General features: G+C 36.7%; 1 protein-coding gene across 7 annotated transcripts in view; it reads left to right on the forward strand.

Moving 5' to 3' along the window:
• uvrag (UV radiation resistance associated gene) overlaps window positions 1–26044 on the forward strand; it is a 142492-nt gene that overhangs the window by 37784 nt on the left and 78664 nt on the right. For all 7 annotated transcript variants that reach the window (XR_007895807.1, XR_007895808.1, XR_007895809.1 and 4 more), the window contains exons 8-11: window positions 10745–10871; window positions 18281–18365; window positions 20387–20474; window positions 20835–20895. Coding sequence is in view for 4 of the 7 variants with exons in the window: in XM_051684415.1 (XP_051540375.1) it covers window positions 10745–10871; window positions 18281–18365; window positions 20387–20474; window positions 20835–20895 (361 nt within the window). In the remaining 3 variants the exon portion in view is untranslated. The remainder of the gene's footprint in view (window positions 1–10744; window positions 10872–18280; window positions 18366–20386; window positions 20475–20834; window positions 20896–26044) is intronic.

Genomic DNA, 26044 nt, shown 5'->3' on the forward strand with positions numbered 1-26044 from the left:
AATAATTTTCAATATATGCCATTTGATGTAGAAATAAAGAGACGAGGCAAGAGCATGTAGTTAAGTCAAGCTTTACCGCAAGCTTAACTCAATAATAGGGAGCGTGAACACAGAAAGCAAAAGTAACCTTTGGGCTGGAGGTTGAACATTACCAAGTGCCGTTAGATTTTAAATGTGTATTTTTTTTAAATCACATTCTTTCTGGTTATATCACAAATTCCATCTTTCCTTCATGCCAATAGTGTTTAATTCTGCTTAACATGTGGTGAATTACTACATTAAGGGCTGTTAACAGGTGCTGTGCCCGTGATGGAGCATTAGTGGAGCGCTCTTGGAGCGAGACAAAACAATGATGTGGCGATTTTTTTTTTTTTTTTAAACCCAGGCAAAATCATGCCACTCCACTCCACTCACATACACAGGACCAGAACCAGAAATTGCTCACTCTCTTTAAAAAAAAATTTCAAGCAAGTACATTTTTTGCAATAGACTGTATTTTATGGAAGTATCTAAGTAACATCGTAGCAGTAAACATCAGAACGCTGAATCTTTGTGACACCTGCACTGAAAAAGTTAGACGCATCGCAACGAACAAAACCGAAATCAGGTGTCTCGAGAAACAGTTTTTAAAATTGAAGTTTTTTTAACTTGACCCTGTGTCTTAAAAATGTGGCAGTCCTGCTTGAGACACTGAAGAAGCAGGGAGTCGCAGGGGAAAGGTCAAAGACATAGAAAAACAATTGAGAACCATGCAGACTTGTGCAAAAATATGTTCTGTGTGAACAACCCTTAACTTGCCCATTTGCATGTTTGTGAATTAGAGCATGTGTGCGAAACATGTTAGGTAGGCAAATGTATTTTTTCATAAATTACAAACCCCAACTGAACCCGAAGTCGTGCTTGAAAAACTGACCGGAAGCCGGGTCGGTTTGCGGACCTCTAATTCTGTATACTTTTATGTTCTTTAACTTCATAAATCCTATCAGGCCTGTTTGGTTTTCTATTCTTTTGCACCTGGTACATGGTACCGATGGTAAGAATCTGTAAAGGACCACTGCAAGTATAAAAGGGTAAATTTACAGTTGCTGTATGCTTGACAGAATTTTATAGCACATTGTCAAACTCAATTTAAAATTCAATATTTCACTCTCTAGTGGGGATATTATCTTTCCAGTCTCGAGACTTGCTCCTTCATGAGAGATGGCAATATAAACCAGCATTTCAAAAGTCATCTAGCAGTGTAAAAAGACAAGCTTTTCACTGGAGTGAATGTCCTAAAGAAAGTGTAATTGGGAAACTTTAAAAACTAAATCTTTATACATTTGTTACTGTTTGTATTATAATTCTTAAAGTGGAAAGCGTTTTGTGGCTTTTAGTCCATGTCAGTTAGTTTTGAGGCCATCTGTGTGGTGTACTCCCTAAAAGCTGACAAAAGTAACTGTTAGCGAATATGAGCATTCAAAATGTATAGTCTCTGCTCTGGGAAAATTGACCTATTTTGACTACTTGCACTACACAAATTTTTGTCCAATAAAATGCTTTCTAGAATGAAAATGTCTGTCCCCTTAATACCACCTGCAAATGACTAGCAATAGCAAGTACTTTGCAAATAATTGTTCACAAATCATGGTTTATGCCTGTAATTTAAATGAAAGGGAATTAGCTGTTTGACAAATGGACGAGCCCTTCGATACGTTCCTCAAACATTTGTTTGACGCTTGTCAATCAATGAAATGGGGACATTGTGTTAGGCTTGCCCAATATTTCAGAATGTATTAAATTATTTTATATATATATATATATATATATATATATATATATATATATATATATATATATATATATATATATATATATATTCACACCAATCAGCCTCAACATTAAAACCACCTGCCTAATATTGTGCAGGTCCCCCCAACGCCATCCCTCATCTCAGAATAGCATTCTGAGATGCTATTCTTCTCACCACAATTGTACAGAGCGGTTATCTGAGTTACCGTAGACTTTGTCAGTTCGAACCAGTCTGGCCATTCTCTGTTGACCTCTCTCATCAACAAGGCATTTCCATTCACAGGACTGCCACTCACTGGATGTTTTTTGTTTTGGCAGCATTCTGAGTAAATTCTAGAGACTGTTGTGCGTGAAAATCCCAGGAGGTCAGCAGTTACAGAAATACTCAATTCAGCTCGTCCGGCACCAACAGTTATGCCACGGTCCAAAGATCACATTTTTTATCCATTCTGATGGTTGATGTGAACATTAACTGAAGCTCCTGACCCGTATCTGAATGATTTTATGCACTGTACTGCTGCCACACAATTGGATGAATAGATAATTATATGGATGATTGCTGATGCCAGACGGGTTGGTTTGAGTATTTCTGTAACTGCTGATCTCCTGGGATTTTCACGCACAACAGTCTTTAGAATTGACTCAGAATGGTGCTAAAAACAAAAAACATCCAGTGAGGATATATATATATATATAATATATATATAAATATAAAATTTATTAATCCTCTTAAAAAAATGTTTATTACTTTTAGGTTTTCAAGAAAAAAAGATTTTAATTTCTCAGTAGTTATTTTATTTATTTATGAAAAAATTTTTTTTTTTTCTTCCCTTTTCTCCCCAATTTGGAATGCCCAATTCCCAATGCGTTCTAAGTCCTCGTGGTGGTGTAGTGACTCGCCTCAATCCTGGTGGCTGAGGACGAATCTCAGTTGCCTCCTCGTCTGAGACCCATCAATCCGCACATCTTATCGCGTGGCTTGTTGAGCGCGTTACCGCAGAGACGTAGCGCGTGTGGAAGCTTCATGCTATTCCCTGCAGCATCCACGCACAACTCACCATGCGCCCCACCGAGAGAGAGAACCACACATTATAGCGACCATGAGGAGGTTACCCCATGTGACTCTACCCTCCCTAGCAACCAGGCCAATTTGGTTGCTTAGGAGACCTGGCTGGAGTCACTCAGCCCGCCCTGGATTCGAACTCGTGACTCCAGGGGTGGTAGTCAGCGTCAGTACTCGTTGAGCTACCCAGGCCTCCACTCAGTAGTTCTTTTATAAGTTTTTATGCTGAATATTTCAAGCACTTGCGTGTTATTTTTGCAGGTGTGAAGGATAGTTCTGTATGCGGGTGCTAATACCCTCAGATTCAGACAGGAAGTCAGGGCACCCGGTCACTCACCTCTGTGTGCTCTGCTATTATACAGGCAGCAGCAATATGGTAAATGGCCTTGGTGTTGTGTATCTTGTATTACAGAGATCCTCATAAATATGTCATAAGGTCTTCAGGCGGCTCTTGTATCCTGTGTTTTGAAGGATTTTGTGATTCCCGAACCCCGCTGCTTTCAACCCTCCACTATGTATCGCAGTGCAGTTTTCACCGAAAATCCTCTGTTTGTGTTTCCACACTCACTGTTACCCCCAGATAAATGAAAAGCAAAAGAAAGGAAAACATATTTTGCATTTTTGGAGGTGGCAGCCAGCAGCTGCGAAAACGCAACCGTTTGAGGAGGTTTAAGATTTGTATTTGTTGTTAATGAACACTTCAAAAGTCAACCCTGTCCCGCCAGGCTGCAAATGCCCAGAATCTGACACCTTGCACTCAGACTAAACACACTCACATACAGTACCCATCATTCTTTTTCTCTAACTTTTTAGAACTCTGATCCAAAACCAAGTGAGCTGTCTACTGAATACAGAGGCAGCGACCAAAGGCAGTTTCCGAATTGAAATAGAGCCTCCTACAATGGCCCTATAAAATATTTGGAAAATAAAGCCACACTAAAACATGAATGAATATCAGTGTATTACATAACAAAATAAAAAAAATTGAGGGTACAGTGAGACACTTACAATGGAAGTGAATGGTGCTGAGGGTTTTGAAGGGTTTAAATGCAGAAATGTGAAGTGTATAAATTTTATAAAAGCACTTAAATGAATTCTTCTGTTAAAGCTTCTGTATTTTTTGAGCTGTAAAGTTGTTTAAATCATAGTTTTTAGGGTTTACGTCATCATGGCACTGAAGTTGTAAAATTGGAAATAACTTCACACAGAAAAGATAACTGATTTTATTGCACTAACATTTTGTTAACATGTATATTGTTTGTCATGTGGCTTAACTTTTGAAACATAGAGTATTTTAATGTTTACTGATTGACCCCGTTCACTTCCATTGTTTTGCCTTCCATTACGCTTAACAGTAACCTAGTTTTTCCTTTTTTTTTTTTTTTTAAGAAAAAAAGGGGACAAGTCGAAATATTTTTTTGTGCTAATCAGCGTTATGCCACATATTCTGTTGATTGAGCATAACTTGTAATGAACCCAAATATTCCTTTAACCCTTTAAACTCTGAGGGTGTCCAACCCCCCCCCCCCCCCCCGGGTTATTTTTAAACAGTTTTCAGCATACAGAATGTGCACAAACTCATCCAATATAATCCCACACAATAATGGCATAATTCATTACATTTGTGAGCTGGGAAACAGAAAAAACAATGGAAAAAGTGGACAAGATATGCAACCACAATGTAGAACATATAGAATTAGATAATCAGTTGGGGAGACAATAATCGTAAAGCCAAAAAGAGAACCAAAAAGAACCAAGGGGGGGTTGACGGTCTTAACTTAAAATGAAAGCTATCAGGGGAGGCAGTTGTAATCACATATTCAGGTGGTAGAAATAGGCGGTTCTAGATTTAATAGTGCCAACATTTTGGAAAAAGTGCTTCCAAACTTTATAAAATTTGTTTTCACAGCCCTTCAAGGAATAGTTCACCCAAAAATAAAAAAATTCTCTCATCATTTACTCGCTCTTATGCCATCCCAGATGTGAGACTTACTTTCTTCAGCAGAGCACAAATTAAGATATTTAGAAGAATTTCTCAGCTCTTTTGGTCCATACAATGCAAGTGAATAGGTACCAAAATTTTGAAGCTCCAAAAATCACACAAGTCAGCATAGAAGTAATCCATATGACTCCAGTGGTTAAATCAGTGTCTCCAGAAGCGATTTGATAGGTGTGGGTGAGAAACAGATCAATATTTAAGTCAATGTTTACTATAAATTCTCCTCCCTGCTCAGTCAGGCTGTACTTTAACTTTCACGTTCACATTCTTCTTGTGTTTTTGGTGATTCACATTCTTCATGCATACGTCCCCTACTGGGCAGGGAGAAGAATTTCAAAAATGAACTTAAATATTGATCTGTTTCTCACCCACACCTATAATAACACTTCAGAAGATATGGATTTAACCACTGGAGTCATATGCATTACTTTTTTGCTGCCTTTGTGATTTTTGGAGTGTCAAAATTTTTGGCACCCATTCACTTGTATTATATGGACCTACAGAGCTGAAATATTCTTCTAAAAATCTTAATTTGTGTTCTGCAGAAGAAAAAAAGTCATACACATCTGGGATGGCATTAGGGTGAGTAAATGATGAGAGAATTTCATTTTTGGGTGAACTATCCTTTTAAGGGAGTGTCTTATTTTTTTCAAGTTTTGAAAACATTAACACTTCTCTTAACCACTGTTTGTGAGAGGGAGGTTGTGGTCCTTCCCAATGAATTAAAATAAGACATCTTGCTTAAAGGCTAAGGCATGTGACAAATTCTGCTTTAGAACTAAAGAGCGAGATGAATTTTACTAACAAACAAATAACCAATAAGGCTGTTAGTGGGCATGGGTCAAAGCTGGTTTCTAACACTTCTGAAATCATAGACAATATAGTTGACCAATATGTATGAAGAGAGGGACAGGTTGTTTTTTAAAAATGTCCTGTTTCAGTGGCATACACAAAATTAAAGGCTTATAACTCAACAAAACAAAACAAGGAGAGTCAAGTGTTGGGTATCATTTTAGAAAACGTTTCAAATAAATATAATTTTTAAAAGGATAAATTCTGACTCTTAGCCTAAGAAACTGCTGTAAAAAACTTCTTATCTTAATCTTCTTTGACCTTTTATCTTCTTAAACTTCTTATTTCTCTGATTTTACATTATATACCTCAGGATGTAAATAAGGTGGCTTCGAAAAACAGCTTTTGTTTTTTTCCCAATCATGTCACCTGTAACTGAGTAAACATTTTAGTTGATACAACCAAGCAATCAAAAGTTATAGCATTACAAAAATAATGTATCCTGGTTTCCAAAAATGTTTCCAACTGTCCAAAAGTCTCTCCAAATAAATAAAACATAATAATTGTACATAAGAACTAACTATATATGCAAACACAGCAATGACTAAAGGTTTGCATAGCATGCAGGCATGATTTTAGAAATGAGAAATGAGTAATGAGATTTCACAGAATGAGTTTCATTCTGTGCCATTTGAGACATCGAGTCTGTCATGTATGGCGCCATCTCCTGGTGGCCTGATATAATTACAGGGAATGGTCACATGACTCTCTGCTCAAATATTGAGGATTATCACCATTGGCTAGAGCGATCTGAACCCAATCCAATTGGTATAGCATTTGATGTTTTTACATATCCTTTACAATAATATGTAGAGTGCAAAATTATTAATAAAGTATCAAAACAGGACACTTCTGATTTGTCTGCAAATTTCAAAGCACTTTCTCGGTTTTGGTCATAATGCCTACATGCATTGTAAATTTGCTTTAATATGATACCTATTTTGTGTTGGTCAAGAGTGTAGTTATTAATATTTTGATTAAAAAAAAAAAACTTCTCAGGGGTCTCAGAGCTTAAACGGTTAAGTTAAATAAAGTTAATTGATGTCACAGTGAGTTCCAAAAGAGACCGCTTGTGAAAATGCTTCTGTTGCTTGTGCATTTTTCAAATTTAATGCACATTTTTTCCATCACAAATTATATTTTGATCAGAACAATTTACTTTAAGTGAAAAGTTGAATTGAAAAATGTATCAGAATATGAGAATTTCTTAGTATTAAGGATATTCCCCTTTTGCTTTAATGACAGCATGCACTCGAGCTGGCATGGACTCAACAAGCTTGAGCAAAACCTGATGATCCATGTTATCCAGCATGATTTGAGAATTTTCCAAAGAACATCATGTATGCTTCCATGAAAGCAAGGAAATTTGACATTTTATAAGAGTTAACATGAGTTAACATGGTCAATGTCACAACTTTGCTTATTTGATTAGTGACCTAAAAAAGTACAGAATGTATTTTTCGATTCATTTTACATCATTATGTTTCTGTGCTTTATATTTTTAAAAATCCTAAACCTTTCTGTTTATTTTCAGCTTTCAAGACTTTCAGACTCAGACTTTTAGACCCCACTGTATATCCATACCAAGGGTTTCAAATCTTCTGAAACCTACATGCTGAGAAAACGCTCGCATGTCTCTATGAGGCTGTTCATCAAATTTCCGTGTATGACCGTGAAGTCTCTTCCTCTCCAAAAACGAGTTGGCAGGTTTTCATAGCCCTGCAAATGTCAAACCTCAGGATATGTTTACACTAATAGCTGACACTCTCCCTCAATCACAGGAGCACTACCTGGAACGGACGAAAGGTCAACAACGGTCTGAAATTCCTTCGAACTGTATCAGTTTCTGCGCTTAATGAGTGAAAATCTGTTTCGAGTTTTCGTTCAGACTAGAGGATATGAGAAACTGATTACAGAACAGAGCGTTCACCTCTGAAACAGCCAGACTGTCACTTCTTTCTGACCTCAGGTCAGTTTCGAGCCTATTAGAACACTTCAAGCAATCAATCAATCAACATACAGTATGCACGCTTGCAACACTGTACCGGTTATTGTTTTGCCAGTTGAATTTTTTGGTACTTTCTCATTACTTGGGTACAGAGTAGGCTGTGATGTATTTAGTGACAGGATGTGTGCAACTTAATGGTGAAGTGTGTAATTACTGCACCACTTGGGTCACCAAACGGAATTGCTGAAGTAATGACTGTTTTCAAACAGGTTTTTTTAACACCCCATCGCCTGCCAGTGGTTCGAGGGAATCCAGCACCAAAGTCACGCCATTGGTAAAAAAAATAAATAAATTACTGTGTCGGGCTGGTTGGGATGCTCAAACAAACAGAGCAATGTTTTAAAACAAATTCCACAGAGTTGCAATGATTATATTTTTTTGGAGGAATTAACCTAAAATTAGCTTGCATATAGTTGTGTCTGTATATTAAACAGGGATAGGAGAATGTATGTTACACAAAATTACACACTTCTTCTATAAAGAGCTTGCTTTAAAAAAAAAAAAAAAAAAAAAAAAAAAATTCCTATGGCGTGCAAGAGTGTTTTTCTGAAGCACTGAGCTATGTGCAAGGAAGTCGTTGTTTGAGTTTGTCGTGTCAGTGGTGGTGTTGGTAAACACGCAAGCTCTAGTTCTTTTCTTGCCGTATAAGGGCTCAAGCAATTTGAAGATGGAGGTGCTATCTGCACCGTCACTTTGATTGACATTTCCTCAGCTGCCAAGTGCAAAAAGCTTAAGATGTTACCTAGATCTAACGTGAGATGCTATCACTTCCACCCCAACTGCCTCCATGTGAATGTGCATTCGTGTGTGTTATACACTGCACTGACTCTACAGGGACAAAAACAGACAATATAAATGAAAAAGTAAGTGTTTTTTTTTTTTTTTTTTTTTACCAAGGAATGATTTTGGAATAATGTGGAAAACTTGTTCAGAGGGATTCACTTACATTTTGGTGGTGCTTTTAGTCTTTCCAAAAATTATTTTCCTGCTGTTATTCAATAATTGTCAACATAGGTAGAGGCAAAAATAATATGTACTGTCATATCCTAGATATTTATTATAAATATGTCCAAATCTGCCATTCACTTCAATTATTTAATGATTTGAAAACATACTGTAGGACGGTTTTAAAGTGATTGTTGGCTCCATCACCACCATCAGACCAAAATTTGAAGGGGTTGACTGCTGACGATGTTAACAAAACAGCCGTATTTTGCATAAAACACATGCATTAAATGCAGAAGTCATTTTGTTTTTTGATGTTGATAGATACTAATTGGATCTACTTTAAATGAAATCATCAAAAAAGTCCATAATAGTTATAATTTTAGTGACAAAAGTCATTTAGTGATATACAGTTTTTAGTTGACATTTCATGGTTGTGACAGAAAATATACATGCAATTACTGGTAGCATGAATTATAAAGAAAACTAGAAATCTCACCAGATCATGCAGGTAAAATATGGAAATCTTAACATCAGGATGAAGGCTGACTCATAAGTATCTGACAGAGTTGCCACAATTAAAGAATGCTGTAAAAGCTTATAAAACTCTCCTCTGCTAGAATATAAAGTAGTAGTTTCTTTTAAAGATACATATTTATATTGTTGTTTTTATCTATATTAATTATTGAGTTATGGTAGTTTTAGAGGTAATTAGTGATAATAGCATTGTTTTTAATTATATAAAGAGTAAAGGGAATGGAAAAAGTACTACATTTGTGTTAAAAACCTTTCTAGAGATCATCTCTGATCAATTTCAAAGTATATACAGTATGTGGCCTTTTCACAACTAATGGCAGGCAAAATTGTGGGACATGTATATTCATGACTTGTCTGCACCATGCTTGTTAAATTATGTCTCTGTATAAAGAGACATCAAATGCATGTCCTACTCCAGCTGCTATCCTGTGTTACATACATTTCCTACCGTTTCTGTATCAGTTGCATGTGAGAGTGTGTTTATTTACTCTGGACAAGTCTCCAGCTTGCTTTATGCAAGAGCGTTTCACGTCACAGCAGGCACTGGATGCCTGGAGGTTCGTATATTAGGAGATGCTTCTGCTCTGCATATAACTCCACAGTGATGGTTATCATAGCGATCACCACCACCAATCGTAGAGTTTAAAGACATAGTGAACTTTCTCTCCATGTTATCTCCACTGTCCCTGTCATTCTCTCTCTTCTCCTATCTCCTCTCAATCCCACTTTCACCCTCGTCAGATCGCTGTTCCTCATTAGTGCGTTTGGCTCGCTAACAGTCCAGAAAGCCGCGGGGCTGTAGATGTAGATAAGATAGATCTGCCGTGGACTCATCTGTGCTGGGTGCTGGAGAAGCTGAGGGAAGATCTGGCACTGATATCTGTTGTAATCTGCTTAAAGAAATCATGCCTGTTTTTTACATCACATTTATGTGAAAGTTTCTGGCATCCGCTTGCTTTCCAAAGTAACTTACAAGACAGTGAATACATTGTATGTGTGGCCATTACGTACATTGTTTATTGACAGTACAATCAAGTTCTAAAAGTAATCCTAGAGCTATCTTATAGAGCTCTAAAACATTTGCAAACACAATACCAATGAACAAAACACAGTTTTTTTTAATGTATCATTTTCATGTTTATAATGGCACAAATCAGTTTTTTTGCTTTGAATAGAGTTTAGAGAGGACAGGAAATAAAGGGGAGAGAGAAGGGAATGGAATAGGAACATGTCCAATGCTGGATTCGAACCCAGGTCTCCCACATGAACATAGCTCAATATGTTGGAGCACGTGCACTTGCTAACATAAAAAATTACTTTTTGACATCACACAGACCACACCAAAAACTCTAGTGTGAAAACGTTTTTAACACGCTGATTGTCTGAAACCATTTGATGTAAATTGGATCTTCTTTCAGGACAGGCCATTAACATACCTGTCCTGTAGTTAAACCATTCTTTTCTTAAAAACTTGATTTGCAAGTGGAGATTATTTAGTTAGAAATGTAAGCTTTTATATAAAAAATGATCATTCATCCTCTCTCCACAGAAAAAAGAGAGGGAGTGTATGCAGCTCCGGATCGGGAATCTTAGGTGTGAGTTGGAGAGACAGAGGAAGGCGCTGGCAAGAGAAATGGACATGCTTCACAAAGAGAGAGCACAGCTTCAAAAGAACGGTAACCAAATTCTCCCAACCATCAGACCGATGCCAAAAAAACAATACCACACACACTTAAACTGTTACTGTACAAGCTACCTAGATTAAATAAAGAATTCTGTGACTTTCGCTATGTCTCTGTCAAATGACAGTTACTGACGTGAACGCACTTTCACTTTTGAAATAATGTGGGTTTGGGCTGCACAATTAAAAGAATAGTTCACCCAACAATGAAAATTCTCGCATCATTTACTTCCCCTCGTGCCATCCCAGATGTGTGTGACTTTCTTTCTTTCTGCTGAACACAAAGATTTTTAGAAAATAATCTCAGCTCTGTAGGTTAATATAATGCAAGTCATCAGTGTCCAAAACTTTGAAGCTCCAAAAAGCATACAGTATAAAGGCAGCAAAAAAGTTATCCATACAACTCGAGTGGTTTCATTAATATCTTCTGAAGTGATACATAAGGTGTATGAGAGAAATAGATCAATATTTAAAACATTTTTAACTGTTTTTAAATAGGGGAATATCCGGCAAGATCTGTGCACATCCAAGAGAGGGTAGAGTTCACGAGGCCTCTCGCATCACGTAACCGCGTTGGCATGTACAACGTTCCTTCTTTGTTGTAAACAACACTGCACTTCTGTATGATTTCACGCACATGTCAGTTCTCGCGTAAACATGCCAACGCACTTGCATGACGAGAGAGGCTGCGTGACCTCGACCGTCTCGTAGACGTGCATAGAAGATCTGGCCTAAAAGCAAAGATGAATAGTTAAAAAAGGCTTAAATATTGATTTGTTTCTCTCACACACCTATCAAATCGCTTCAGTAGACATTTAATAAACCACTCAGGTCGAATTGACCTACAGAGTTGAGATATTCTTCTAAAAATCTTTGGATGTGTTCTGCAGAAGAACGAAAGTCATAAACATCTGGGATGGCACAAAGGTTAGTAAATGATGAGAGAATTTTTCTTTTTGGGTGAACTATTTCTTTTAATTAAGTAATATCTAAATCAAAATCTAGTATACTTATATTGTGCTGCCCAAACATCTGCAATCAGACAGTGTTCTCTTTTAAAGCTCTGTCAGATTGTGTGTTCTGAAACTCTTCAGCTTATTTTTCACAGATCTAACATCATGTGTGTTCCAGTACTTCGCAGCATTTGACTGTACTACAGTATTTTTCACATGCTGCTTTCTTTGTTGCGTCATGCCTGGTTAGAACACGGTGTTAGTCGTATTCTAGCTTTGCATTTTGTTTACTATAGGGATAGTAGCAAATGTTCAATGGCACAAGGGCTACTGTAGGTTTCATGTATTCCCCCTTCTGGGATTTGAACCTAGGACCTTTGGATTTTCCCATCCTGGTCTTTGACTGTGCCACCATCAACCCTGTTTGTTTTAACTTGCCGGACTCACAAATCGTTTATGTTGCTCTGTACTGCTTCCATTAGAGATCCATACTGTTTAAGCGGCCATTGAAAAATCTGAGTTTATCCAAAGTTTAAGTTCCTTACCGGCCCATTCGTCACAGCCTCTTGCCATTCATGTTTGATTTCGGGAATCCTGCTCTTTTTATTTGCCAAATGTTGCGGGTGGGTGGGAGGTGTGAGGAGGTTAGTTTGATTGATGTGGTGGCTGGTGTTTGACTAGAGGGTTGGGCTGCACACTGCATCTTCATAAAGAACACATACACACACACAACATTAATGATTGAATGTCCAGGTACTTGCTATCCCATAATGCATCGTGCTCATGACCTCCTCGTGTGTGGAAACAACAGATTTGGGGTTCAGGGAAAGGTCTGCCTTAAGCCTTTTATAGATGGATGACCTCTACCCAACAGCTTCTGCAGAGAGGAGCCAGTTCTGACTAGATGAGCTTGTCCTGACTAGAGCGATAGGAGGCGGCCCGACTTTACATTCACACACAGGAAAGACTTTTTATGAGCAGAATAAACGTTTGTTTGAACTGAGTAAGGGGAATGGATGATGGCACACCTGATCTTGGTTCACTCATTCATTCATCCATTTATTGACCTTTCTTGCTTTCATTATTTCCTTACTTTCTTGCTTGCTTTTTCTTTCTTCGTTCGTTCGTTCTTTCTTTTTCTTTCTTTCTTTCTTTCTTTCTTTGCTAACAAACCCCCCACATTCAAATTTAATTTACACTAATGGTCTTTTAAGCTATTGTCAGTCAGCACTTATTTGCTGATATTAACCGGGCTCAGCACTCCAAGCCACAGCATGAAAGCCTCCTCCAAAACTACCATAGTTTATCCCACTTATAAAGGGAGATTGCCAGAAATTACACAAAATGACTTAAGTGTAGCCATGTCTCATCTGTGTTTAATGTACAAAGCTGCAGTCATGTGCACTTGCATTCCCCCACCAGCTCTGGCCATTGAGTGGTTCCTCTCTCCCATTGAAGCACAGAATAAAGCTTAGAAGGGTCAAGCCTGCTGTCACCATTTCCCTCGCTCTAATTTCTCTTCACATCCATGCACATGTTGTAAATTACGCCTGTAAAAGCGATCTGACGTTGATAAGATCGGTAGTTGCACTCAACCAAAGCAGCGGATGGACCATAGACCTGTAAACGTCAAATGCGGAGGCAGTCCACAAATGAAGAGGAAGATCTAAAGAGTTAAGTAAAAGCTGGTATAGTGCTGCTTCCAGTTGCCAGTTTCACACGTACTTCATCTGCAGAGCTGTCACACTGACATTGAATCTGCTGCGTAACATAACTGCAGCTCTAAACAGAAAGTATGTAAAAGCCTTATTCAGAGTGCATGAGAGAGAGGACTCACATTCACACACACTCTCTCCAATCCTTGTGATCATTTGAATATGAAACACCTGCTTGCTCTGCAAGCCTTACCTTGGGTTAGATTTCAAGCATGCATACATGTCCACCCTTACTCATGCAATGTTTCTTGACATCATTAGTGAACACATGACACCAGCTAACCTCTGCTGTACTTGTGTCTGTCAGGGATGTTTCTCCTGAGCAAATGCAGTCGGATCTGTTGTTTTGCCAGTAGTCTTTAGGAAAGGTGTGTGCAGTGAAAAGAAGGCCTTAACTTGGTGCTGACAACTGTAATGGCTTGGAGAGGTCATATTACTTAAGCAGAGCATGTCATGGGGAATTGTTTAAAGTCAACAAAAGCATTTAGCCCTTTCAGTCTTTCTCTTTGCCTCTGGCTCGTCTTTCCTTGTTCCTGCTGTCTCCACCTAATGAGAAGTTTAAGGCTTTGCATATGGAACCGCTTTGCTCCAGCGACAATGATCACTCGTCCAATTTTCTTGTTTCACTCCCCCCCCCCACCTGCCTTCAAAAAGACAGCACAAAGGCTCAGGATGTTCCAACAAACCTTGCTTGCTCTAGGACAGAGATATCCCAAGGAGCAGTAAAGAGAAGAGAATGTGAGGTATATTATAAAGCAGACGTTCTCTGTTTTTACAAGTGTGGGTCAGAACAAAGCAATTTTGCTGTTTTTTTTTTTTTTTTTTGCTGGTCTGCTTTAATTTCCCACCCTCATCTTCCCTCATTTTCTCGTTTTATGTAAGTGGAGTGGATAAGAACATACAAGAATCTGCTCTTTGAAAACTGTATTGGTCTTAAGACAGAGCCTTGAGGCACACCACACATTCTGCCTACCTCCTTTTGATCCATCTGTTGAGAAAATGCAAGACCCCATTTACACCTGATCTATTAACATTGGCCAATCCTATCACAGATGAACAGCACTAAATACAGTGACGCAGATCAAATAAAGCACATCCGAAGTTCATGTAATACAAGTATTTTACTAAAATAACTGAACATTTTGCTTGAAACATCACTTTTGTGCTTAGATTAACATTAAAAAGGTTTTTGTATCTTAATGGATACAAACATTTGAAAGGCTGGGGCATGGAGCAATGAGTGAGTGGGTCAAATTTCTGAGAAGATTGTTCAGAAGTGTATATTAAAGTAACATGGACGCTTTTCATGAGAAATCCACTGAGCTTGAGGCAAATGTTAATACAGTATCTTTTACTTTAGATTTTTATGAAAGATGCTAGCTGTTAAATATAATTTGTATTTTATTTTTATTTACCATAAAATAAATATTTTGAAGAAAAAAATGTCAATGTTTAAGTTAGGCCCTAATGTGTTGGACCCCTTGGGTCATTAAAGAGAAAGTTCACCCAAAAATGAAAATTCTCTCATCATTTACTCAACCTCATGCCATCCTAGATGTGTATGACTTTCTTTCTTCTGCAGCAAAAAGATTTTTAGAAAAATATCTCAGCTCTGTTAGTCCATTCAATGTTAGTGAATGGTGGCCAGAAGCCAGTAGGTCCAAAAAGGAAATATTGGCAACATAAAAGTAATCCATATGACTCCAGTGGTTATTTCCATGTCTTCAGAAGAGATATGATATGAGGGTGAGAAACAGGTCAATATTTAAGTTCTTTCTTACTACCAATCTTTGACCAGCCTCGAAGAATAGGTGGCTGAATGTGAAAGTGAAAGTCAGTTACACACTAGAATGTGAAAGTAAAAGTCAAAGTGTAGATTTACAGTAAAAAAAAAAAAGTTGGAGTTGTATGGATTACTTTTATGCTGCCTTTATGTCCTTTTTGGACCTTCTGAGATCTGTTCACCATTCACTCGTATGACATTATTTTCTTGACATTTATGCATAAACTCACAATTCTCAATACCGCAATGTGAAAAATCATGGTCGTAATGATATTCTCATTTCCACAGTGTGAAAAAAAGATGTATTATTGAAATTATAAAGTATTTATACATGATAGGAGCACTCCCTTGATACTGCTTTTATTTTTGCTGGTTTTAATTAAAAAAAAAAAAAAAAAGTCTTAAATGTTATACAGTACATAAAAAAATGGCTGTTAAGATAATGAGAATCATCTTTGAAAACTATGGGACTAGTTACAGTAAATTATGTTAATGAGAGTTGGGGGATAAAATGTGCTTAAATGTCCTTAAAATAATGTCACAGTGCAAAAAATCTTAAAGGTCCTAAATGTTGGCTTTATTTTCTTTAGGAAAAATATAATTTCATAATTCTTGTATTGATTCAGGGTTAAATGTTACCTGGACATTTTTCTTGACAGATCTTGTGAGAATCACCCAAATGTGTTTGACTACACAGTAGTGATTATCTCACTGCACAGGAAGCTTACCTTACTATTTCAAATGGAAGTTTCAGAATTTCATCAATATATATTCTTGTTGTTGGATTTTTTTTAATCTAAAGGGGTAAAAAGAGTGTTTTTATTTTAATGCTGAGCAATTATATATATATATATATATATATATATATATATATATATATATATATATACACACACACAGTATATATATATATATATACACACACACAGTATATATATATATATATATATATATATATATATATATATATATATATATATATATACAGGTGCATCTCAATAAATTAGAATGTCGTGGAAAAGTTCATTTATTTCAGTAATTCAACTCAAATTGTGAAACTCGTGTATTAAATAAATTCAATGCACACAGACTGAAGTAGTTTAAGTCTTTGGTTCTTTTAATTGTGATGATTTTGGCTCACATTTAACAAAAACCCACCAATTCACTATCTCAAAAAATTAGAATACATCATAAGACCAATAAAACAAAAAACATTTTTAGTGAATTGTTGGCCTTCTGGAAAGTATGTTCATTTACTGTATATGTACTCAATACTTGGTGGGGGCTCCTTTTGCTTTAATTACTGCCTCAATTCAGCGTGGCATGGAGGTGATCAGTTTGTGGCACTGCTGTGGTGGTATGGAAGCCCAGGTTTCTTTGACAGTGGCCTTCAGCTCATCTGCATTTTTTGGTCTCTTGTTTCTCATTTTCCTCTTGACAATACCCCATAGATTCTCTATGGGGTTCAGGTCTGGTGAGTTTGCTGGCCAGTCAAGCACACCAACACCATGGTCATTTAACCAACTTTTGGTGCTTTTGGCAGTGTGGGCAGGTGCCAAATCCTGCTGGAAAATGAAATCAGCATCTTTAAAAAGCTGGTCAGCAGAAGGAAGCATGAAGTGCTCCAAAATTTCTTGGTAAACGGGTGCAGTGACTTTGGTTTTCAAAAAACACAACCAACTGGACCAACACCAGCAGATGACATTGCACACCAAATCATCACAGACTGTGGAAACTTAACACTGGACTTCAAGCAACTTGGGCTATGAGCTTCTCCACCCTTCCTCCAGACTCTAGGACCTTGGTTTCCAAATGAAATACAAAACTTGCTCTCATCTGAAAAGAGGACTTTGGACCACTGGGCAACAGTCCAGTTCTTCTTCTCCTTAGCCCAGGTAAGACGCCTCTGACGTTGTCTGTGGTTCAGGAGTGGCTTAACAAGAGGAATACGACAACTGTAGCCAAATTCCTTGACATGTCTGTGTGTGGTGGCTCTTGATGTCTTGACACCAGCCTCAGTCCATTCCTTGTGAAGTTCACCCAAATTCTTGAATTGATTTTGCTGGACAATCATAAGGCTGCGGTTCTCTCGGTTGGTTGTGCATCTTTTTCTTCCACACTTTTTCCTTCCACTCAACTTTCTGTTAACATGCTTGGATACAGCACTCTGTGAACAGCCAGCTTCTTTGGCAATGAATGTTTGTGGCTTACCCTCCTTGTGAAGGGTGTCAATGATTGTCTTCTGGACAACTGTCAGATCAGCAGTCTTCCCCATGATTGTGTAGCCTAGTGAACCAAACTGAGAGACCATTTTGAAGGCTCAGGAAGCCTTTGCAGGTGTTTTGAGTTGATTAGCTGATTGGGTTTTTGTTAAATGTGAGCCAAAATCATCACAATTAAAAGAACCAAAGACTTAAATTACTTCAGTCTGTGTGCATTGAATTTATTTAATACACGAGTTTCACAATTTGAGTTGAATTACTGAAATAAATGAACTTTTCCACAACATTCTAATTTATTGAGATGCACCTGTATATCTATATATATATATATATATATATATATATATATATATATATATATATATATATATATATATATATATATACACAGTGTATATATATATATATATATATATATATATATATATATATATATATATATATATATATATATATATATCTCCTGTATATATACATACGGTATATAAACCCTACAAGCATTTTTTTTTCATTCTCAATTAGTTTTATGTTGCCTGTCGAGGAAATGTTTTTATAATGATGAAAGACAGTGTTTTATGGGAGCAAGATTTAATAGACTGCTATCAAAATGAGACACACCCACCCACCTGTACAAACACACATGAAACTACCTGTTCATTGACCTCAATCACGTCTTGTTCTTTTTTTCTCCCTCTTTCATTCTCTCCACCTGTCTACGTTCTTCTCCCCAGAGGAGGCGTCATCTACTAAGCACCAGGGACTGGAGTCTGAGCGCAAGTCTTTAACAGACTTGCAGAAAGAATGCACTGCCAAAAGGTGAGTGATTGTCAACCTGCAATTATCCATCCCTCTCTCTTCTTTAGTTTCATCATCCCTCGCTCTCTACCCTTAAGTTCGCTGGCCTCACATCTGTCAGATATTACCCTGATAGGCCGCAGAAGGAGGCGCTCCATCAGGTTTTCCAAGCACTTTGGGAGATTATACTGTCAACTCAGACAGACTGAGGGCACGTCAGATTTGTTATGAATGTGTGTGTTTTCCCACCCACTCAGATTGCATCGTGTGACAATTAACAGAATATGTTGTGCCAACATTGATGTGTTTGACTTGACCCAAAAGGGTTGCACACAGTGGGTTGACCTCAGAAATAATGCTTTTGTATGTCAGTGTTCCTAAGCCTCATGTCTGAAGCACAAATCTCAGGCCTTGGGTATTGCCAGCATAAACACTTTCTGGATTCTGTCTGGATTGCGGGGAATGCCGCAATCCAGACTTAAACTTGCTTCGCCCACTTGAGCACCGTGTCAGAGCACATGCACTAACTGCTAAGATATCATTTTTTAAATTGTGTGTCGACATATAGGGTTCTCACAGTGATGGAAAATGTCATCAGATTCTTACAAATGTGTTTCCCAAGCCTAGTAAAGTCAGGGTAAATAATTATATCTTAAAAACTCATGGAAAAGTCATGGAAATTAATAAAATCTTAGAAAAAAAAACAGGAAAAAGTCACTAATGAAAAAGTCATGGAAATTAATCAAATCATTAAAAAAATCATGCAAAAAATCTACTGGAAATTAATCAAATAAAAAATAAAAAAACACGGAAAAGTTATGGAAATTGATAAAATCTTCAAAAAAACTTAAAGTCGTGGAAATCAACCAAAAAAAAAAAAAAGTTAAAAAGTTGAGGAAATTATTAAAATCATGGATAAATCTTTGAAATTATTACAATCATAAATTATGAAAAAGACATGAAAGATACTACAATAAGTATAATTTTTTCTTGTTATGCTCAGGTTTTAACTATTTTAATGGTTAGAAATTGCTGTTTATGAGTGCAATCTTGAAAATTCATATCCAGTATTGACAAATGCCTGGAAAAGTCTTGGGAAAGGTCATTGATCAAAATGTAAGGGAACCCTTGACATAGAATCTTCTTAATCCAGCACATTGTGAAAGCACATCTTCCATTATGTTGTCCAAAACACTGTTCATCCCTTTGCAGTGACTGGGAATTTAGACTGTTATTGGTGTTTAAAGGACGGTAGCTATAAGCTTATAAACACAATCCATCTAAATAGCCAAAAGCCACCCACTTCCAATAAAGAGAGATAAAGTTATGTTCACAGATGAATGGTGTTTAGATAGAGGCTTGCAGACCTGGTGGACCCATATGCAAGCTATAGTCCAATAAGGAAGGTATATCCTTCATACCTAATCATTATTTCCTTCCTGGCTCCTTTATATGATTGTAAATTGATACCACATTATCCTCTGTCATAACTTTTCCTCTCTCGTTCCCTCTCTCTCTCTCTCTCTCTCTCTCTCTCTCTCTTCGAATACTCACTTTTGAAGTCTCAGATCCAGTAGCTGTAAGCTGAGCATAAAAAGTAAACATTTTTTCAACCTCTTGCACTTTACCTAGACAGGTCAAGGTTTAGGTGTGCCCAAACCTCAGCATCCCCCTGTTCTGAGGTAAAGGTAAATGGAATGTCCCTTATTTGACAGATGTGCTCTGATTAGGATTGGTCGTGCCACTGGAGGATGGGGTCAGAGGGAAGGAAGTTCATTGTAATTTGGCAGTTATGATAATTGAGTAGCTCTTACAATTACTAAAGAGATGATTCAGAACCATCATTAGTAAAGTGGACTTCCTGAAGCCAATATAAACATTAGAATAAATTCTCTTTCCTCTTTTTTTTTTTTTTTTTTTCTTTTACTCTTTTGTCTCCCTCACTGTTATTCTGGCCCAGGTTCCCTTTCTTGAAACTTCTTCTGATAACTGGCAGTGAAACATCTTGAAGTTCATCTGTGTGTGTTTGTTTTCCTCAACAGAGAGTTGTTTCTGAAGTCTAACGCACAGCTCACCTTCCGCTGTCGTCAGCTTATATCAGAACTGTCTTACATTTATCCCGTTGATGTGGTGAGTTTGTAACTCCACATACACAAACAACAGCACTTAAACTCACGCACTCAACAAAAGTTCTCTGTTATAACACAGCAAAGTCCGCTCCTTGTGGACTCTAAATCGAAAGGCTTTACTAGCTTGTTTCGTTTGTTTCCCACCATTTAATGATGACCTAGACCTAGTGTTCTCTGCACACACTGCCTGCTACCCTCAGCATACTGTTGCCGTTCAAATCAGTTTATAAAATGAAGCCACTGAAAACTGGCAGAAAACCACATTCAGACCAAACTATATTCTGCCAAGCTGTTTTAGACCATTTAAAAATGATGTGATTAATCGTCTGCTTATGCTGTTTTCTGTTTTTCCTGTTTACAGAACAATCAAAATGATTATGTGATTTGCGGTGTGAAACTGCCCAATTCAGAAGACTTTCAAGGTAAGTTTTGATTTAAATTCAGCATTCTATATAGTGATGGACTAATTAGTAGGCTGAACCAGTTCATCTTTTGATATTTGGCCGTCTTGGGTTTTTTAGCATGTAAATGGATATAGCATATTTTTAGTGGGGCCTGCTAAACTTTGGCGTGTTAAGGCTGGGGTATACTTCGCTATTCCGCGTGTTGCAACATCTCGTGTATGGTCGAGCACTCTGGACTTTCAAAGTATACTCCGTATACTGACTGTGAGCCTGTACAGACGCAACTATTACAAGCCCTTTCAACATTTAATCAAGTGCATTTGATTTAAATGTACATTTTTACTTGTTAAAATGCAAATTCCTCATATCAGCAATGGAATTGACCCTTTGCTAAGCTCCGCCCACCTTGGCTACCATTGCTCGCTCTGACAAGCTCTGCAGAACTCCCCATAGGAATGAATGGGAGATTGTCGTGAATGACGTGGTATTTGGCAAAATATTCTCATAAACGGAATGGTTAATATTATTACGTGGGCTGGAATGAAGAGTGACATTGTAAAGCATATTTTTCTGACGTTTTTTTGTCAATGAAATTGTTAAATTACACCGTATTTTGATGAAAATCTGTGTAGACTGTGAATCAGAATTGAGGCAAATGATCATCACAGTCACATAAAAAGAGAAATGCGTCACTTGATAGTGATAACAAACCTCATAACATTAGTGTAAGTGAAAAGAACTGCTTTTAACATCTTATAACACACTCATTTTGATGCTGTGAACTCCTTATATACTATGATCTTTACTAAGACTTGAATCAACACGTAAATGAATTAATGCTAAGTTGTTCGCTTTAATTTGCCTGGGAGGAAATGTAGGTGTCCTCGCTGATGTTATACATGTTCATTTGGGAATGAGGAATGACACACTTTCATTCAAAGCATGCTCTTCTCAATGTTTATTTAATAATAAAAAATACAAAACAAAAAACACTGCGTGTATCCACTCTCAGTACCTCATATCACTATTAAAAGTGACCCAGCAACAACGTTTTTTAAAATTGTTTGGATTATTTTGATAAAATCCCACTTAAAACTACTCAAACACACAATACTCCCATAGGCTATCATTGTGAAAAGGCAAATGCTTGTCAAGAGTAATGGCAGCTGGGCAACAGTGTCTAAGACAGGATTGGTCAGAAACGCTTTTAAGGCGGGGCTAGCGAAGGGTCAGTTACTACTGTCAGTAATTTCAGTATATGTACTAGTAAAAGCGTACATTCTTGATACAGTTTTTTTTAATCGCTTTGGTACTATTTTCACATGCAAGTGGTACATTTTCAAAACTCTTAGTACAAAGCACCAAACTTATCACACTTGTAACAAAGCTAGTTATTCTTTCAAAATCTGCTAATATGCTTTCATCAGGGTTGTACACGTTTCCTTACATATAATCACTGTTTCAGAACACAAGATTATTGTGATGTGTAATGAGAACATTTGGGTTAATCAACCAAACACAACAGAATGATCTTCTTTCAATTTAGTCATTTTATCGATCTATTCATTCTGTAGCAAACAATGCAAGATACATGTTTCAAATGAACCTTAAAGATGTTAAATAACAATTTTTTTTTTTACAGTTGTAAAGTCACATTACAGTAGAAAATACACTTACAATTCCTGACCAAATTGACATTACTTTAAATCAATAATGCCTGTAACATCAACCCAATGTGCAACCAAAAGATGTGATCAGTGAAGATACAGTATGATGCTGGACTGACGTTCTCTGTCAATTCTGACAATACAGAGTATGTTGTCAATATGTGATACAGTAAGAATTGTGTAACAAGTACAGTAATGTACACTGTAATGCCATTTATTGTACCATACTGTACCGTACTCTTACAGTACAGTATGAATGAATTGACAGTTTACCTTTTTAGATTGGGGTAATTACATTTACCTTTGGTCATTTACAGTAGCAGATGCTTTTATAGTAACCAAAGTATCTCACAAATGAGAGAGCCACAGTCCTGTAATTTACATTATAGTAGTTAAGCCTTTGTTTACTGAATCACATAGTGGACACTGATGGCCCAGATGTCACTGGGCTCACCTGTTCCTGCCATCGTCCTCCCTCTGATGCCCACCACTGTGACCTCTCTGACTGGCCTCCAGTATACAAATTCATTGTTTGGTTCCTCTTCCTTAGAGTCTGTCCTGCACTATATTGACAAATTGCAGATGTTCATACATGCACTCTGAATGCATATGGTACATACTGTAAACAATAGTGGTTACGTATGCTATAAATTGGCAAAATATTGTAACAAATTCATTATGTTTTCCTGTTCTGAACATGTGATTTATTGTAGATGTTGAAATTTTACAAACACAAAATAGTAAAACCAGTTGAAAATCTATAGATATACCAAATGATTTATTGATTAATCATTAGGATAAGTTGGATCAAATGATAGACAAATGTATTAAACTGAACGAGAACAGATGCAAACAAAAAGTTTGATGGTTATAGCATTATGAAAGGCAGTTACTTTCAATGAAAGGTATATATAGATGAAACACTTATTTGGTGTGGTGAAAACGATACTTTGTGATTTTGTGTTTTGTAATTAGTCAATTGAAAATATGCTGAAATGTTTGAAAAAACAAACAAAAAAAAAAACGAATTTTTGATGATCTGTTGTGATATTAGTACTACGAGTTTTGAAAATGTACCACTTGTGAAAATAGTACCATAGCGAATAAAAAAAAAAACGAATACAAAAATGACCATTACTCATGGGAATACCCATTCTTGATATCAAGATAACATAAAAAAGCATAGTTATAGATATCTTTAATTCATTTTTACTAGTAGAATTTCACAATTATCTGTCATTAAGTAATTTTGTGCTAGTTGGAAATCATAATGTAAATATCAGCGATGAACTTCATACAAATAAAAATTATAACTTTTGATATCAATATAACAATTACATTGTTACTAGTACAAATATCCATTCCTGATATCAACAATGGAATTGCAATTTTTTTTTTCTGTAATATTGTACAGTATCTGTAATCTTATTGTGACTAGTTTGAAAGCCTTTTACAATTTATTTAATTATAGGCTACTCTTCAATTTGAAATCTGAAATCAATTTCCAGATATCTGAAATACTAAATTAAACATGTTGAAATAAATGTACAGAATTCAAAAATTAGCATTTTTACTAGTTTTAATTGAATTGTTGATATCAGGAATGGATATTTGTATTAGTGGACTATCGCCCAGTGGATGATAAATCTAGTGAAAAAAAAATCCCATAGACCTACAGTGAAGGAGAGACCCAAGCCATTTGTAGGGACAAGAATATCAGATATTACAGATTATATACAGTACGATTATGTTTCAGCAACGTGCTGGAAAACACTCAGAACACCTTAGCAACTGCATTGCAACGTCCTGTAAACCACACACAGCAACATACAGCTAATTTTGGATACATAAGCAATGCTCACATTTTCTTTAGAAAATGTAAAAATCTGGTCTGTTTTCAAATATTTTTGAGAGAAATTAATCAAAATTGTGAAGAAAAAAAAATCTATTTTAGTTTGTCAGCTTTATGCGCTTTGTCTCATTTGCAATCATTACATTGTTTTTAAATATTATACATGTATATACTGTATCTGCATTATTTCAGCCACCCTACTTTTTACATATTTCCATAGGTTATTGAAAAATTCATAATCACTAGTTCTGAGCCAGAAGTGTTCTCAGTATTAGCCCCCATTGTCATCTTGAATCACTTTCTGCCATGGATAAAACCCCTGTCCTCCACATACAAAACATCTAGACAGGAGCTCTTGAGCTTGAGTTCTGCTTCACTGGCTATAATTCCCTTGATTTCTGGGTCTCTTCAGTCTGGTTGTGGATCACAGGCTGCATGCCATCAATCAATCATTATGTGCTGCTCTGAGTCTGATCAATGGAGCCCTGTGTCCATGGAACCCCTCAACTTGTGGTTAAGAGTGAGATCATTCTAGTCAGTTATTCGCTGCAAGAACTGGTTGGACCTTCTGACTTCTTGCATTGTATAAGAGAAAAGGATTAGATTAGTGCATTCATTTCGCAAAGTTCCCTGCAGTTAGGCTTTTGGAGTTTTTAATAAGGAAAATGAACTATTTATGATGGGGTCATTTGATGTCTTTTGTTGTGTTGGATGTGGCCAGAGTTATTCATATAATTTCCAGTGTGTCCTTTGTGCAGCTCCGTATGTGTCGCCGAGAATCAGGTTTGGCTTTTTTCAGGCAGAAAGGCATGACTTTAAAAAAAGAGGGGTTAATGGAAACCAGGTTGACCTGCACACGAAACAACACACATGCACAGATGATTACATACATGCACATGCAGTCCTCCACATATGGGGTTATTGCTTGCACAGTTTTCTCCTACGTACTTTTCATAATGAAACCTCATATGCATACTCACGCACACAACGTATTTCTTATGTAAAATAACATTCACAATGAAGTCTTATTCAAACAGCACTGATTTCATATGCTTAAAGGAATAGTTCATTTAGAAATTAAAATTCTGTCATCATTTACTCACCCTTATGTATTTCAAAACCTGTAGGACTTTTTTTTTCCGTGGAACACAAAGGGAACACAAAGAAAGCCCGAGTTGCTCTTTTCCATTCAAAGAAAGTGAATGGTGACTGGGGGTAACATTCTGCCAAACTTCTCCTTTGGGGTTTGATGGAGAAAAAGTCTTATGGATTGGAAACAATATGGGGGAGACTAAATGATCACATAATTTTCATTATGGGTGAACTATCGCATTAATATACTCTAATTGCCGTAGTTCTAGATTCGTTTTTTTTTTTTTTCTTCATCAAGTTAAGAAATTGAAGAACAAACACACAACAAACAACAGTATTATATGTTTTTGCAATATTATAAAGCAGGAGATTTTTTTTTTTTTTTTTTATGTCTACTTTTTTGGGGCAAAAAAGCTTTGCACATCCTTTTCATTAAAAACCCTACCCAACTTTGACTTGTTGACCTCTCATCTTTGCGGTTGCTTAACAACCAAATATTTTTTGTTTGGCATTTGCACTTTTTTTTTCATTTGCTAAAAAATGCATCGAAAGGTTA

Source organism: Myxocyprinus asiaticus, chromosome 42 (assembly GCF_019703515.2).
Source record: "Myxocyprinus asiaticus isolate MX2 ecotype Aquarium Trade chromosome 42, UBuf_Myxa_2, whole genome shotgun sequence".
Lineage (NCBI taxonomy): Eukaryota > Metazoa > Chordata > Actinopteri > Cypriniformes > Catostomidae > Myxocyprinus > Myxocyprinus asiaticus.